This window comes from Astatotilapia calliptera, chromosome 4, assembly GCF_900246225.1.
Source record: "Astatotilapia calliptera chromosome 4, fAstCal1.2, whole genome shotgun sequence".
Taxonomy (NCBI): Eukaryota; Metazoa; Chordata; class Actinopteri; order Cichliformes; family Cichlidae; genus Astatotilapia; species Astatotilapia calliptera.
In genome coordinates this window covers 18,705,954-18,723,563 of record NC_039305.1, presented here as the reverse complement: position 1 = coordinate 18,723,563, position 17,610 = coordinate 18,705,954, and the positions used below count along the sequence as shown (strand labels likewise).

Below are 17,610 nucleotides of genomic sequence, written 5' to 3'. Positions count from 1 at the left end.
TAAAAGTCAAAATGTGTAATTAAAGTGTAAAGGTGAAAATTGTAGCATCATCAGTTCTGCAACCTCCAGATCAGGGTCCTCTCTTTTTGTCAGTAAATGGATTGCATTTATATAGTGCTTTTTTGGGCACCCAAAGCGCTTTACAATTCCACTATTCATTCACTCTCACATTCATGCACTGGTGGAGGTAAGCTACAGTTGTAGCCACAGCTGCCCTGGGGCAGACTGACAGAAGCGAGGCTGCCATATCGCGACGTCCGCCCCTCTGACCAACACCAGTAGGCGGTAGGGTAAAGTGTCTTGCCCAAGGACACAACGACCAGGACAGAGAGCCCAGGGATCGAACTGGCGACCTTCCGGTTACAGACGCGGTTCCCAACCCCCCGGTCGCCCAGTACTACAGTACAGTACAGTACTACCATCTCCAAACTCATCGCAACAACCATCGCAAACCCTTTTTATTTTGCTGCTATCCTTCTGTCATAAATCAGCCCTGACAGTCATCTCCAGCTACCCCACCCTGCCTGCAGTCTCTTCTTCACCTCTCTTGTGCACTGTCTGTGCTTCGGGTGACTGACCCCAGGTATTAAAACTTATCTGTCTTCACTACCTCTTCTCCTTTTATATTCACCTGTCTCCTTCTCATTTACACACATGTACTCTATCTTACCTCTACTGACTTTTTTTCCTTTTCTTTCCAAAGCATGCCTCCACCACCTGTCCAGGCTTTCCTCCACCTGTTCCCTACTCTCACTACTGATTAGAATCTAGTCTGTCAAGGTTGTAGTCCATAGAGACTCCTGCCTGACCTCATCTATCAATGTGTCCCATCACTACTGCAAACAAGAAGGGGCTCACAGCCAAGCCCTGATGTAATCCCACCCCCACCTTGAACCCATCTGTCATTCCTACAGCACACGTCACCACTGTTTCAGTGTCCTCATACATGTACTGCACCAGCCTCACAAACTTCAATTCCTCATAGTACCAAATATCCTCTCTTGGCACTTTTTGTTATACACTGTTAAAAAACTTTAAAGGAACACTTTGAAAACACATCAGATCCCAATGGGAAATATTTTGTTGGATAGCTATACTGATATGGACTGGGTAAAGTTTTAGGAATGAAAGGATACCAAAGTGATTAATGGAAATGAAAATTACCAACCTACAGAATCCTGAATTAAAAGACACCCTGAAAATTAGAGTGAAAAATGCTGCAGACTAGTCTACTGTGCCAAAATGTCATTGCAGCAACTCAAAATGGGTTAGGGCTAGCAGTTTATGTGGCTCCTGCCTGCTTTTATGCATGCCTGACAATGTAGGCTATGCTCCAAATGAGATGACGGATGATGTGCTGGGTTGCCAGTTTTGACAAATGCCAATTGGGCTCCTTGTTCCGGGCAGTGAGTACAGGGTCCACCAGATGATGTCTGGCCCTCAGGCAACCCTAATGAAGTCTGTTTTTGCTTGTTTAGTCATAGATATTTATAACAGTGGACTGAGACTTTTTTACCAGTATTCCTGTACTTCCTTCAATTCTGTGACTATCCCACATTTTCTTTGCTAATCCTTCATAAAGTTCTTCGTTTGGTAATACATTTACCTGCTATTTTATTAGGTATACATTGCTAACAAAGTGGTTTTGACTTAAGAGCTGTTCACAGATCTTGGTCCTTATCGACATGATTACATCATGCAGTTGCTGCAGATTTGTTAGCTGCACATCCATGATGTGAATATCTTGTTGCATCACAACCCAAAAGTGCTCTATTGGGATGAAATCTGGCCAAGTGATTATTTGAGTTTTGTGATATGGTGCATTACTCTGCTGTAAGCAGCCAGGAGAAAACGGATACACTGTGGTCATAAAGGGGTGGACATGCTCACCAACAATACTACAGGTAGGCTGCGGTGTTTAAACAATGGTCAGTTGGTACTAAGGGGCTCAAAGTGTGCCAAGGGAATATCCCCCACACCATTACACCATGACCACCAGCCTGAACTGTTAATACGAAGCAGGGTGGAGCCATGTTTTCATGGTGATTAGGCCAAATTCTCAGCCCTAAATCTTAATGCTGCAGCAGAAATCGAGACACATCAGAGCAAGCAGTTTTTTTCAATCTCTCATTGTCCAGTGTTTGTGAGTGGTGCGACTTGTAGCTTCAGTTACCTGTTCTTAGCTGACAGGTGTAGCACCTGGTGTGATCTTCTGCTGCTGTAGCCCATCTGCGTCAAGGTTCAACATGTTGTGCATTTAGAGATACTCTTTTGCATAGCTTGGTTGTAATGAATACTAATTTGAGTTACTCTCACTTTTCTATCAGCCCAAATCAGTCTGGCTATTCTCCTCTGACCTCTCACATCAACATTTTTACTCAGAGAACTGTCGCTCACCAGATACTTTCTCTTCTCCATAATGTTCTCTGTAAACCCTAAAGATGGTTATGTGATAAAATCACTGTGGACCAGGTGATTTAGGATCACTTAAATCACCTTTCTTCCCCATTTGGATTTTCAATTTGAACTTCAGCAGGTTTTCTTGACCACGTCAGCATACCTACACCGAGTTACTGCCATGTGACTGGCTGATGATATATTTCCATCATCCGTGGTTGACGTGCTGTACCTAATTGAGTGTATTTCTTTAAAGTGATTATAAAAAGCAGAGTAAAAGTATATATATATATATAAAACATGTGCTTACTTTCACCATGACTGCAAATCCTTTTTGTAATAAAAAATAAACCAGTTGTTAGCTGTTTTTTTGTGATAATACTACACAAAGGTAATGTGGCCAAGAAATATGAGTACAGTTTTAAAGTTCATGTGTGGCCTTCACTTTCTGTGAGTAATGCTTACAAGCGTTTATTTTTCTTGACTGACTGACAGGTGGAGGAAATGGACTGAGAAACCTATGCACTTTCCTAGGGCACACACACACACACACACACACACACACATGCAAATTCAAAGCTGAAGAAAACTTGGCGCACAAAAAAGAAATGACACAAAGCAGTATGCATTCTCTCTGGATTTTATTCTTTAGGAAGAGTTTCTGTTTGGAATTACAAAATGCACTGGTAGAAATAGCGGTGAGACTGGCTGAGAGTGTGACAGGTAAGAGCGTGAGAGAGACAGGGTAGAGAAAGAGAGAGAGATAGAGGGAGAGAGAGCGAGAGAGAGAAAATAGAGAGTGAGTGAGAGATCAAAGGACCATCAGCCAGTTTTTAACAAGTACATCAACAGTTTTGGCGAGCTCCTCCATCCCTTGACCCTCCCCAACACAAAAGTATAAGGAAGAATACACCATCGTCTGAACTGTACTTTCTTTTCTTTCTTTATATTTTTATTTTTTCTGTTAAATTAAAAACAGTTCTTTTTTTTTTCATGGTGTCCTGAACATGGTTGTGCTGTGCCTCAACCCCATGTAACAGAAGAAAAACAAACAGGACTTTGACTCTCACCAAAGTCTCTTTTTTGTGTTTTTACTCTTTAGATTTTTTTTTAAGTTTTTAAAACATTTTTTGTTTTCAAAAATAGAAGGAAAAAAAGGAAACATTGCTTTTTTAAAAACATCTATTTATATATCACTTTTTTCTTTTTTTTTTTTTTTAAATTCCTCTGAATTAATTAATCTGCTTTTTCTTTTATGTCCTGAAGATGACTTTTTAACCCACGGTGTGGCATGCACATAGCACATGCATTTCTGGAACTAGATATTTTTTCCTTTTTTAAAATCTTTTGTACTTGAAAAACGAACAAAAAGAAAAAAAAACATTTTTTTTTTTAATTTATGTATTTTTTTCCCCCAGTAGCGACTTTACATTGCTTTTTGAAGACTTTGTGTGGTTAATCAGCGTGTTAGTGGATTTTACTGCAGCATATACACAAAGATGGAAGGTGAACATTTTGGGGCTTTGCACGTTCCATTCAGTGGAGGGGGCAGGTGGGAGGGGCTTTACTGACATCACACACGCACGCACACGCACAACCACAGAGCTGAAGGTCGTTACAATGATTTGATTTGAATGTCTTAAGATTTCAGAAGAGTTCTGGAGAATTTTTTAAAAAAGCATTCAGAAAAACAAAACATAATTTTATTTGAAACACACCCACCCGTGTGCATACATACACGCAAAAACCCACTGACACACACCACAACCAGGAGCTACATACCTTAGTGTGCTTTCTAATTTTACATGTAGTGATGTGAGAAATATTTTTTGTGACATTCCACTGAGGTTGGAAAGACACTAATAGGCAGTGTTTTCTATTTTTTTTTTCAATGCATTCTCTGGTCAACATGTGATAGGCCTCCAGGTAAGATGTGGGTCAAGTAAAAGAATGAGAGAAAAAAAAAAGGAACTTAAAGTAAAAAATAACAGTAATGTTGGGTCTGACGGTGGTGTGCGTTAGTGAAAAGTGTTAGTTTGAGGCACACAGAGAGAACTGAAACTTATACAAGAGTGATACACACAGAACGCAGGTGATTTTTAGGACTACAGCGAGGCCCAGGCATCCTTTCTCCAGCCCATCTGCTACAATACGACTCACACACCTGATTTTTACACAGATAAGGCGGTCTACTAGCGAGAGAATGAGCTAAACTGCATTTTTGGTGCACTCACTGTATAAGTATAGTGAATAGACCGGGACACTATTTGTCACACAGCGCCATCTGTAGGTCAAAGGCGATGGCGAGTGGATTGTAAAACCTGCAATTCAATGCATTTTGATGTACAAATTTCAAATAGTTATTAACTTTGAAGAAGACTCAGAGTAAGAGGACAGCTCTGTCCTCCTGATAACTCATTCTCCCACAGTGTAGTGGTGTGTTCCAGCGCCACCCAAGGGTTGGAAAAAGGATTATTTTCAAATCTTCAAAGATCAAAAAAAAAAAACAAGCACACAGAAGAAAATATAAGACCAAATATGGAGAACTCGCCTCATTCTCACGCTCATCATGATCTTTACAAACGATGGTATAAGTTTATCCCTTAATACGTTCAGCAACAAAGAAAACAAAGATGAAGAGTTTCTCTCCTTTCTGCACATTTCTATTGGTCTCTTTCTGCTGCCTCTGTGTTAACCCCACACCCTGGAAGACTTTTGAGATGTTACTGATTTGTCAGACATAATTCACCATATCCATGTTTATACCCTGCGTCCCATTAAACCATTTTTTTTTAGCCTTAATTACAAAAAAAGGTAACTTCCACAAAAATAAGTACAATTCCAGCTGTATCAATGGCAGGCATTTGGCACGGAATAGACAGTAGACGAGCAAGCAGAAGAGTTATCATTTTGTTCCCTCTAGATATACATACAGTAAATATCCAATCTCCATGTAACTTTCGGGCCACTGGTGTTTTTAGCATATGTGAAGGTACAGAGAGAGGAATATTATTCAGAGGAGAGAGAGAGAAAAACAGAAAGCACTTTTAATCATAAATAAAAAAAAGAGAGAGAAACCCTGCAGACCATAACAAAAAAACAGGACTGAAGAACATTTTCCCTCTGCAAACAGTAGATTCTCAGTGTTGCTATTATTAGTATTCTTTTGTATCATTCATGCAGGATTCCATAGAGTGTACAACTCTGCAAGTCTACAAAAAACGAAGCTGTGTGGGGGTGCAACAGAAGATTCAAGCTTCAATGTTTTGAAGAAGTAGAAGAGAAGGAGGAAGAAGAAGCAGCTCCAGGAGTAGAAGAAATACTGCAGAAAACAGTTTGTTTCTCTGTTTCTGAAACCCATCCTCCACTATTTTTTTTCCCTCTCATAGGTCATAGGTTGAGGTTGGTTAAATTGTTTCTGGGAGGAGTGCAATCTCTCCAGATGCACCCATCCTCTCCTCCAGATGTCCACGGAGGGACTCGTCGACCCCCGTGCAACACTCCCCAACTCTCCCACCCACTTAGCCTCCCTCACCTCTTACAGGTGGAGGGCTCTGTGTCAGGTTTATTTGTATTTAAAAACACAGATGATAAAACTCATCAATATTCAACTGGTGGCTGGGAGGGTTGGTTTGAAATCTTTTTGCAGCTAACTTAACAGAAGTTAGCTCAGAGAAGCAAAGAAAACAAACAAACAACAACAACAACAAAAAAAGAGGTCGCTCATTTTTGTCTCTGACTGTAAAGTGTCTTTTGTCGAGTCGCAACTCTTGACATCTTGTAAGTGGCTATAGCTCATGGCCAGAGGCATAATTTAAGACACAAAGACTAGTGTCTGACGCTCCTCCAGTTTGGTCTCATTTGGCATCAAAAGAAATGATCGACAAGACGCGAGCAGAACGCGGAGGTGTTTCGTTACCTCCTCGTATCGCTTTTGGATCTCCAGATTCTGTCTCTGCATTCTTGTTCCATCCCATGACACCGGTTGTTTCATGTAGCTCACCGTCACTTAGACAGCAGTGGAGGAGAGGGAAAAACAAATCGAACAGACAAGAAAGAAATGTTTATATTTTTTTCCCTTGGCAGTCAGTGCTCTGGCTCATCTTCTTTCGGTATTTCAATTTTTTTTTCCTTGTTAAGTCCCACCCCCTTCCCCAGAGGCTAGCACCAATCGTCATCCTCCGTTTCACTGTAGGGTTCATGCAAGCCTTTGCGAGGACCCCTTGGATGCCCAGCCGGAGGAGGGACCTTGTGGGGACCAGTGTGTGGGGGTCCGTGGACATGTGTGGAAGGTGATGAAGAACGATAGCCGTTGGGTAGCCGGCGCTGGGCGGCAGACTGAACTTGGCCCTGCACAGGCCCTGTCAGAGCCGTTGTTGGCGGAGGCGCGTGATGAACAGTTCTAGGCGAGGTTCGGCTGGGCTGAGGATGGGGGTTGTTGACTGGGTGTGGCTGTGGGGGAGGTAGGGGATGGGGGTTATGCTGCTGTGGTTGTGAGGGAGGTGGCAGTGGGTGGTTGGCATGAGGGTGCGGGTTGCCCCCCTGCACGGGGTTTGGCTCATAGGCAGGTGGTTCATGATGGGGCTCGTAGTCCTGGTAGTCCTGGTTGTAGAAACATCCATCCCCTTCTATAGAGCCCCCTCCTCCACCTGTGTCTCCCCAGCGCAGTGGGGGCTGATGACGTGGTGTGCCATGGTGGCCCAGCTGAAGGCCAGCGGGGGGAGGACCCTGGCCTTGGGAAGGTTCTGGAGAAAAGCGGCGAGGGGCAGGAGCTGGGGCTGAGGGTCTGCCTTGTGCCACCCCAGGAGGGGTGGGCATAGCCTTACGGACTACAGGGGAGTAAGTAACATGGGGCCGGGGTGTTGCCGGGGTCTGAGGCAACTGCCGACGGCCCCGCCGCGGTGTACTGGTCCCCGAGGTTGAGGGGACAGGGCTTCCGCTGACTGAACTACTGCCCTACACAAAAAGTGAAATAAAGCAAATAAAAAAAACGAACCACAAATTCAACGACAAAACATGTAGAATAAAGTAGAGGATGGTAAAGATTTAGCGTGAAGCCAACAGAGAGAGAAGGAAAAGAACGCAAGACAGAGAGTCCAGATAGAAAAGCAAGAAAAGGACCAGAGCAAGATCCACAGCAACAATAAGAATAAAAGCACCATCCATAAAAGAGTGGCAGAAATGAAAGGCATTAAAAAGGAGCAGAGCAGATGATGTGGATAAAAAAGATGAGATTTCAAACAGGACCATACATAAAAAAGCAACATGTTACGCAGAGGAAAGAAAACAAAAGACGACAGGAGAAAAGAAGGATAAAGGGTTGATTTCCAGGATAACAAATGCAGTACAGGGTAAATATGGTAACTAAACATACATAAAATGTGTCTGGTTTTGCATTATTTTGAGCAAGCTGTGTAGCATGTATGTATAACACAAATTCAAATAAGAAAATCCACTTCCTCCCCTTTAAAGAAAGCTGTTGTTCCTGCAGTAATTATTAAAATATATTACAAAATCAGCGTGTTTAGCTATATAATATGCATTACCAAAAATTCATGAGCAAAGAAAATTTAGGTCTAAAGTATAGTGGGCAATAAGCTTGGAAAAGAATGTCATAAGGAAACATAGTGGGGAGGGCATGACAGAACATTTAGACAGGGCAACTGGGAACAGCAATAAGGTACTCAAATATACATTCTTTATGCATATTTGTTTGGTTGTTGGTGGTTTGGTAGCAAACACTTCTTACTCATTTCTGCATTATTATACCAACAATAATGCATGTTTATGTGAATATAGTGAAACATAAATGTATATACAAATATACATAAAGATACACATGCTATCTGCTGTCATTAACATAATGCCAACAATTAAACAATGGCCTCTAATCTGAGGGCAGAAGACCTTATTAAAAGTTGGACCTAGGTTCTGAGACTGGTGCATTAAACTTGCATTCTCTCTATTGGCCAGCAGGGGACAACCCTTCTGGCTTTCAACAAGAAAATGATTCTGTTTGACACATATTACTTAATACTTTTTGCTAATGAGTTTATGGCTTAATTGTTATATTTAATTCTTATTTATTACAGAATGATTTTTAATTTTAATATATGATTATGTTTATATTTTATATCTTGTGTATTTTTTAAAGTACGGCTAGCCTGTAATTGTGAAGCCACCATACGGTGATTCAAGAAACTGAAACAAGCCTTCAAAACAGTAGTCCACAAACCAACAGGTGATGTCACGCTACATCTATCTTTTTTATACAGTTTCCAATCAGAGGAACATTTCTAACATAACTACATCAAAAAGTTACACCTTATGTAGACTATACAGCACTGTGTTTGGTTACAGCCAGAAAAGGTTATTGGGGTTTTTCTAGCTGATAGTCCACCAGTTAACTACCATCAAATTAGAGGCCCAATATTAGACCACTTGAAATGTGTTTGACCAATATTTATTTAATTATTTTTCTCCTCAAAAACCAACAGGTGTGTTTTTCCAGCCTAGATATCAAGTACACTCAATACCCCAGGAGCCCACCTGTCTGTGTGTCACGCAATCGCGACCCTCGCTGGGAGATCGCGACCAGCGCCGGTCCCTTTCTCGCTCCCGGTCACGGTCGCGAGAGTGCCTGTGGACGTACTCGCCCCCTCGTTCTGCTACATAGCGCTCCTTGTCCACAGAGCCGTGGTGATGGTGATGATGGTGGTGGTGCTTACGGTCTTTGGAACGGCCGCGATCCCTGTCTCGATCCTTGTCTTTTGACGTGAGGTCGCCAGACTGAGTGGTTGTGCTTAGGTCTGTGCCCAGGCCTGATGACAGAGTGTTTAGAGGGGTTCGTTATTATTGCACTCCAGCGACACATTCTAGCAGCCCTTGGAACAACAACAAAAAGACTTTTATGTGCTTTTTGTTCAGTTGTACAAAAATTGGATTCATTTATTGCAGAAGGTGAGACGGTTAGAGAAAATGAGTTCTGGATAGTGGAAATATCTTCTACAGTACCTGTCAAATGATCAATTATGCAAAAAATGTGTGTGTGTTTGTGGTTTCACCCACCTGTGTCAGCCTCAGTGTAGCGACAGAGGGACCTCTCAGATGCCCGATGGCTCCGGTCTTTTCGCCGGTGTCCGTGTCTGGAACTTCTTCCCTCTTCTGGGATTGCATGCTCCATGTTGTAGTCGTCTGCCCCTCCTTTGTCTCTGTGACCACGCCCAGACCTGCTGTGGCCCAGGGAGGAGGCGGAGCGTTTCATTGGACTGCTGTCATTGATGGTCTAAGAGAGGAAGAGAAAGAAACCACCGAGGGATGGAGGGAGAGAGAGAAATGCAAGGAGAGGTGTTTCCTTTGAATGTCAGGTTGGTGTTCCATTTATACAATGGGATAACAGATATGTATAGGGGTGTATATATGGGTTTAACTGGGGTCTGTTTCTATGAAAGCCCTCAACGGATCTTCTTCCTTTAACCTATACCAAATCATAGACCCCCAATCATGCTACTTCATAAACAGAGACATTGCATACAATTTATAAGGCAGGGGTCGGCAAAAAAACCCATTAGCCAAGTTTAGTGCTTGTAAACAATCCATCCATGTATTTCAGTAGCTAAGCATGGCTAAAGCAAGGCCAGTGCAGTGTTGTATTAACATTCAAACCTGGTGCAGGGCTCAGATGCCGACCCCTGATACAGAAGATTAAAAAAAAAATTCAAAAGGAAGCACAGGGAAAGAGATGATGGCAAGCGACCATGCCTTCCATGCTTCTGTAACTTGTAATGTTAAAGAAAAAAAGGGGACAGAAGGGTCAATTCAGCACTTCTCCATTTTCACCACTCATTAATGCCCTCGAACATGGCGCATTCCAGGCTGCACAAAACTCTTCTGTTTCTGCTCTGTCTCAGCGTGCTTCCCTGCAACCATGCATGTACATAGGGGATGTCCTGAGTCTGCTAACGACATTCCTCTGCAGTGCCGATGCCTCGTGACCTGAGGCAGGACAGGACAGCAGGACAGCGCCTATGGTGCCACAAGTTGATGACCTGGGCATGAAAATCATATCAGGTTACTTCAGTGCTAAATCCTTTTTGCAGCTGAGCTGAGCAAGTTTTGTAGACATTGTGAATTGTCACAGATTAAATTACAGAAGATGGGTTGGCAGATTAACTGGCCTCACAGAAGTAGCACTGAGAATCCTATAAACATATCCATTCATATGCACGTATGTCCATATCCCTCCTTGTTTCTGACACTCTAACCACGCACCACATACATTCACGCAAGCATACACTCACTCAAACAAAAAGATCTAAGTTCTAGCATGCAGGTAGGTAGTCGTGAATGGAGACTCATAATGGAGACTGTTAACAGCAACAACACAAAGATAAGCACACAGGCATGAGGACATGAGACAACGAAGCACCAGGAGCAGCAGCTGAGTAAAGAGAGACAGAGATACAGAAGACCCGGAGACAGTCATATGACCGTAAATGATGAGAAGGGACAAGCAGAGTTCAGCCCGAATCCAAACTTTCTGCATTAAGTGCACGAGTGAAGTAGTTAAGGGTCAGTAGGATTGGTTTGGAAACTGGACTTGCATATGAGTTCATGCTAAAAATGGTTGCTTTAATACATCTTAAGAAAACCCCTGCTTAAAAACACACACACAGAAAAAAACACACAACACAAAGACATGTTTGAGAAGGGGACTTGAATAAAGAGAAAGGGGAGGAGGGAGAAGACAGGGTACATACACTGAGGTTACTGCCACGTTGCTTCCCTTTCCTCCGCTGCTGTATGAGCACAGAGAAGACACACACACACACACACACACAAACAATGCCACAAATACACCAAATGTATGGATGTGGCGCAAACACAAAACAAGGAGGAGAAGTGATGGGGAGAGGGAGAGAAGGAAGGGAGACAGGGATGGTGTGATATGCAGTGATCAAAGAGGAAGGGTGAAGAGGAGTACAAGTTTAAAAGCGTTAGATTGAGGTTCAACCCAAAAAGAGGATGGGGTGCCAGAGTGGAGAGATGAAAGAGAGAGAAAGAGAAAAGGAGGGACAGAGAAAGAAGGTCCGATTAGACACCGAAGCAGCAGCGAGGGTGGAAGAGATACACTTACCACAAATACTGGGGGTGATTGGTGCCACGAGAGTGTTATACAGACAAGATCACCATGAAAGTGCTCAATCAACAGAAACACGGTCACAACATCAATGATGATAATCAGCGAAAAACACATATAAAAACAAGCTCCAGAACACACAAACACGCACACATCTGTAACACTCAACATCATACTAGAACCAGTCCTGCTAATAAAGGGGGGGAAGCCCGGTTTGGCACTTGGAAAACCTCTGCTAGGAAGGAAGAGACAGTTTAGCAAATCGAGAAAAAAAAAGATAAATAAATCACGGTCCTGACAAAAGAAGAAGAAATAATGTGGGGTGGGTGTGGGGGTAGAGAACTGCGCATGTCTGTGTGTGGTTTATAAATGTGTCGTGTGTGAATGACAACCAGAGCACTCACCGAGATATGAAACAGTTTAACATGGATGAGGGTGTGGGATGGAAAACAAGGCAACCGCATTTCCGAAAACACCTCCATGCAGGTGAAAGAGAGATAAGGGGAAGAGAAAAGCAAAACAGTCGGGAGAAAAGAAAAAGAAAGGAATGAAAGGTCTGACTTTGCCTTGCTGTGGTCCTTGTGAACCCAAGCCTGGAGGTCAACATGTCAGCAAAACATTTACATGTTTTACCCTGAAATACTGTCATGATATGCTAGCGGACATCATGGTTGCAACCACGTCACCCAGCGCAAAATGTAACCAGTGATTGTAAAAGTTTGTCGTTCGCAACCTCGTCCCAAACGTTCTCCACTCTGGATTCAAGAGGCCGCAGCAAGAAATCCATAAGCAACGAGTCAGACCTTTGTGAATGTCATTGTTCCAAACAAAAGGAGATAAGGAGCGGACACAATGAGGACAACGGACAGTGGAAAGGTGAGAATGCTGCTCACTTGGTTGTCGCCTGGGAGGCGGGGCATGGAAGCGGCCCTGCCGTGGCCTTCCATTGGTGGAAAGTGCTCAGTATCCGAGTAACCATCCTGCCCCATCTCTCTCATCTCTACCGTCTGTAAACAGAGCAGGAGAGCAGGAGGTGGTGTGATTGGCTGCCATGAAAACTAATAGGGAGGAGGAGAGGGGGGTAAGGTGGAAAGGTTATCCAAAGAGAGCAGAAAGCTGAAGGTCCCAGAGGAAAATCATGTCAGTTGGATAATTTGGTCTTTAATTGTTGTTTTCATTTTTAAATCAAACAGAAAAAAGGAAATTGTGTGTTTTGGTCTTTAGAAAATACTCCAACCAAAATCCAATTTTGTGTTTGCATATGCTGCTGTCACTTGAGTTGCAACAAATGCGAGCAGAAGGTGATTTGTTGTTTCCCTTTTTGTTTAGTGGCACTCAATGCCAGATGGAGGAGGTTGTGAGTCACGGCAGGAGTGGATTCTGGGAGGAAAAAACCACGTGCAGCCAAAAAGAGGCATGAGGGGAAAAAAAGAAAGAAAAAAAGAAATCTGATCAGATGATAATGTTAGCCAGGTGCAGGTCCTGGTACATTGTGGGCACTAAATGAGGTTATGTAAAACTGAAACTGCACTGGTGGGTCAGCTGCACTGCAGTTATCAAAAATCCAGTATGTTGGGGTGGTTTTTTTAATCAGAAACATGCAAATTTTATGTAGCAAATTTGCAAAATTCGATTTTGTTTGGAGTAAATCGCATTTTAGTTAAATCTGAACTGATAATCAAAGAATATCAGGTTGTCTCTCTGGCTGCTGAGTTTAGTCGTTCCTTTAGAGCTCTGCTGATTGTGGACAGGTGGCTACAATAAGAGGGCTGACAGATGCATGCACCTGCCAGACCCCCACCCTCCCCCCGCACGAGGTCTACAAGCAGACATGTTTAACGGCATGAAAACAGAGACATGAACCAGTCTGAGTCAAATGAGATGCAGAGATATATAGCCACTGAACAATTCAGTGAGATTTTAAAGAAATAAAATAAAATAAAAAGACTTGTGTGTAGAGACAGGTTTGAGAGATGGAGCTAATCAAAGAAATGTTCAATGTTAGTGATATCTGAAGAATCCAAAAAAGAGGAACTGCAGGAAATAAGTGTAACAACTTCAGTAAAATGATAAAGGCAACAGTGCAGTAACGGTGATGCAGTCTGAGCTCTGAACTTACGACACCATAAGAATGGGAGAGTATTCCTAACAATGAACATACTGGGAAAAAACTAAATAAACTTATCAGCTGCCCTGATTTGATCTAATCCTCTATAAAAATCAGGTGTTACAAATGAGCAGGTCACTGCTGAGCCTGGATACGGAATTACAAACTTGAACAGTGAAGATTTTACCACGTAATTGTCCTCAGTTGCAATTGGGAGCTACATCAAGTAACACGGCACAAACTATTATCTGTGTGGTCTCTGGCCAGCTTATTGTGCCATTTCCAGTGTGTGTGTGTGTGTGTGTGTGTGCGTGCGTGCGTGCGTGCGTGTGTGTGTGGTGTGTGTGTGTGTGTGTGCTTTTACCTGAGAGTTGGTCATGCTTCCCAGGCCATCCACAGGGTGTCCCTCAGGGCTCCAGCTGCCAACCTTCTGAGACATTTCCTGAGCGCGAGCCGTCACCCACGACTGGCTTTCCGGGACACCTCCCTCCACCGGCCTGTGACACACACACAAACACATATTAACAAGTCAAGGGTATGTCTTTCTTCAGCAAACCTGTTCCTGTAAAGTGAAAATAATCCAGAAGTGTCCAACTCACAGGCTGTTGGTGGTGTCTGTCATCTCAGGAGGAGGCAGGGCATTGTTAAGTCCCGGACCCCCATCCTGGGAGGGGGTAGGTGGCTCCACGCGCTGAAATAGTAATGGCGTTCGATTCTGTGTGAGATATACAACATGGCCGTCGCCAGCTATCAGGCAGACTGACAGGGAAATGGGGAGGGGGAACAAGGGCAGAGCATGAAGAGAGGGGATAGAGAGAGGGGGCTGCCGGTTGAAGCGAGACCGGGCAAACGGGAGAATGGAAGAGGGATGAATGCAAGAGCAACGAATGCCCAGCAGCTAGCAGAAGGAGAGAGATGAGCAGACTCAGATGTCATTCTGGGATCAAAGCAAAATGACGATCAGTGAGGAAGCAGGATTCAACCACTGCATCCAGAGCTTCATACAGCAAACTATCACATTATGGTTGTCATCTGATGCATTAACAGGCTGAAATTTAATGGGTGGGGGTGGGTATGTAAAAAGAGAAGAAAAAAACATTTGCAGGACAATTTAAAAAAAAAGATCCTATTCTAAAATGATAGAGGACATTGTAGCAAAGAAACACAGCAAGAAGCCGGTAGCAGGCAGGTAAAGTACACGATGGCACGTGTCAAATAAGAATTGCTACATTTGTTACAACTGCCTAATGTCCACTAATGACCACTTAAATCTAAAATTTTATTTAGTTGTTAAATTATTTTATTATTTTTCTTTTGTTTTTCAGTTTACTTATGTGAAAATACTGTAGCAAGCATCCCAATTAGTTTGCAAGGAATAAACACAATGTGAACCCCAACAAGTAAAGCACATCTAAAACTTGTGTGACCCGGTCTGGCCTAGCTGCGTTTTCTATAATGAAACACTGCATAGATCTCTCTTTGCATTTCTAGATAATATAGTAGCTGAGATCTGAGGCTCTAGTAAAGTCACACCGCAGACTGTGTGATAAAAAGTATGTATAAAAACAATTGTGTGAGAAATGCGTCTGTGTGTGGATGTGGAACATTGCAAAGGACTGAAGGCAGGAGAAAATAATGAGGATCAGAAATAATAAAGAAGGCAGTGGCTTGCTGATGTTTCGGGAACATCATGAGAAGTATCTCATAATACATAACACGTGCAATGACAATATTAAGTGCAAGCAGACCTTTATATTACGGCTGAATAATAATGTTAGGAATCACATAATTTCAGCATTGATAACATATCATCTTGTGAGGGAGGTCTATACCTTTCCAAGGTGACAAGCATGGGTAACAGGGAGTTAGAAGGTAGTGTATTGTTACAAGCAGTTGATATAGGAAAGACACAAGCTCAGCTAAAGAAGCCATTGTGAAGATTCCCATCAGGTTCAGGCATGGGCACATTTGGGATTGTGACAACATTTTAGCTTAATGTGAAAAAAATAACCTGCTACATTCTGTATGAGGAAAATGTTTTTTTTTTCCTCAAGAATTTCAGTGCTAGTGTAACAAACTTTGCCCAGAAGGTGGCAGCATTGTTTCTGAGCATTACCTTTGTGAAGTTATTGCGTTTGCCTTTATAGGTAATTGAATGGACACGCTTCCCTAATCTGAACGAATGCTGTCACAGTCCGGGCTTGTATAGATGAAGTTACAGACCTGTGGCCTCGGTTTCAGCACGTCAGTCTGCCTTTAATTTTAAAGGATCGGATGCAGGTAGAGTGTTACTTCACTGGAGACAGGCAGTACCTGCTCATCACGAAGAGCCTGGGAACGTTTGATCTTGCTCTGCCGGTAGTACTCCATGATCATCATGGCGGCATAGATTTTCCCCACTGTCAGGTCGGTCGCTGCAGAGAGAATGACAAGTTACCCTGCAGGATCAGGCTCTTTGGTCTTTGAGCATGAGGAATGGTAGAGAGGTGTGAGGCAAGCGCACAGGAAGCACTTGCATACATGAACATACGAGAAAATAGTCTTTTCACTGCCAGGCTGATTAAAAACTTCAGTTAATTCTAAAAAACACTTCTATGTGTCACAAGTACAATGCTGTATGTTAGATTTGTATTGTTGATTGTCATTTATGCTTAGAAATATTTACTCATATATGCTTAGAAGTGTATATAATCATTGGTGGATTGAAAGGATGTTTCATCCTAAAGTAACAGCTCTGTGTGTTAGGGAGTGCATCCATTCTTCTAGAGTGTCCTTGGTATAAATCACATACTCCCTAGGAGAGTTTATCTTTTCTTGTTGATTTATGGTATAGCAAGCACACGTATATCTGTTTAAGTATAAGAGCCCTTTGTTCAGATGGACCGCTAGACTCCTGGCACCAGCTTTGGGGAGTCTTCACAGGGTCACATCTGGACCCCACACACACACACACACACACACACACACACACACACACACACACACACACACACACACACACACTATTCTTTGTTCACATGTATACCTATGTAAGATGTCATATGTTAATGACCCTATGCATATTCATGTAACCACAATAAAAGGAGTGCTATGGGGAGCCTGGCTGAGAGTCTGACGGAGGCTAGGTGGTGGGACGACACTCGGCCCCAGCCAGATTTCCCTCATGCATGAGTAAACCAGCCTGCTTGTGTCTTGCTTTGCAGTGTAATTATATTGTCTTCAACGTTCCAGCGGATAGGTACAAGCTACAAACCTATCACTGTAACTGAACAATCTCCTTCTGATATATGGCTCGTGTTTAGTGTGTAATATTAAACAAACTGTGGTCTCCAGTAAAATGATTAAAATTGTTTAAAAAGAGATACAATCTGTGCACATCAAGGCATCACAGAATGAGAGCAACTACTGATTTATACTTTCCTCAATATAACTAATGGTAAAAAGAGAGATTTGCCCCTAGTCTATAAAGCTGCCTGCCACGGAGTGAAAAGACATCTGTAGAAGGTTTATCTATAGTAGGACACCCTCTGATCTCAGGCACAGAAATGGGTAGAAGTGTGAATGTTAAGGAATGGTGACTCTTGCGTTTGTGAGTTTAAGGAGGGAAAAAAATGCAGTATTCATTTTGTAATTTTGTGATTGCAAATGAATACTTTACCGCCACCTGTTGGACACAGATGGTAGCTTCAGTCTTGTAACCCTGAACTAGCAAAAGTTCACAACAACCTTTTTTTTTTCTTGGGCTGCTGACCTATTATGGCCAACGCATGCAGAATTTTTCCATGTACTGTATTGTAGCATGCAAAGAAAGCCCTTTAAGTGTGAGGCAGCATTAAAAATGCCAAAAAGCAACACAGCAGTAGTTCACAATCATAGCAGGAAGTCGCTGCAGCTAGCCCGAAATAAATCATCAGGGTCTGTTACTGTCATTATTCATTTGATGGAGGGACGTGAGGAAAAGTCAGCT

At 42.7% G+C, this 17,610-nt stretch overlaps 1 protein-coding gene across 17 annotated transcripts in view; it reads right to left on the bottom strand.

Moving 5' to 3' along the window:
* Positions 1–5,452: 5,452 nt before the first annotated feature.
* The window catches only part of cacna1aa (calcium channel, voltage-dependent, P/Q type, alpha 1A subunit, a), an 86,025-nt gene continuing 73,867 nt past the window's right edge, over positions 5,453–17,610 (bottom strand). For 12 of the 17 annotated variants that reach the window (XM_026165272.1, XM_026165273.1, XM_026165274.1 and 9 more), the window contains 8 exons: positions 15,957–16,057; positions 14,243–14,358; positions 14,008–14,140; positions 12,430–12,543; positions 11,157–11,195; positions 9,466–9,682; positions 8,947–9,218; positions 5,453–7,353 (listed from right to left, as the gene is read on the bottom strand). In XM_026165272.1, the coding sequence (XP_026021057.1) occupies positions 6,559–7,353; positions 8,947–9,218; positions 9,466–9,682; positions 11,157–11,195; positions 12,430–12,543; positions 14,008–14,140; positions 14,243–14,358; positions 15,957–16,057 (1,787 nt within the window). In that variant the 3' untranslated portion in view covers positions 5,453–6,558. The remainder of the gene's footprint in view (positions 7,354–8,946; positions 9,219–9,465; positions 9,683–11,156; positions 11,196–12,429; positions 12,544–14,007; positions 14,141–14,242; positions 14,359–15,956; positions 16,058–17,610) is intronic. The other 5 variants (XM_026165285.1, XM_026165287.1, XM_026165280.1 and 2 more) reach the window with 4 other exon arrangements.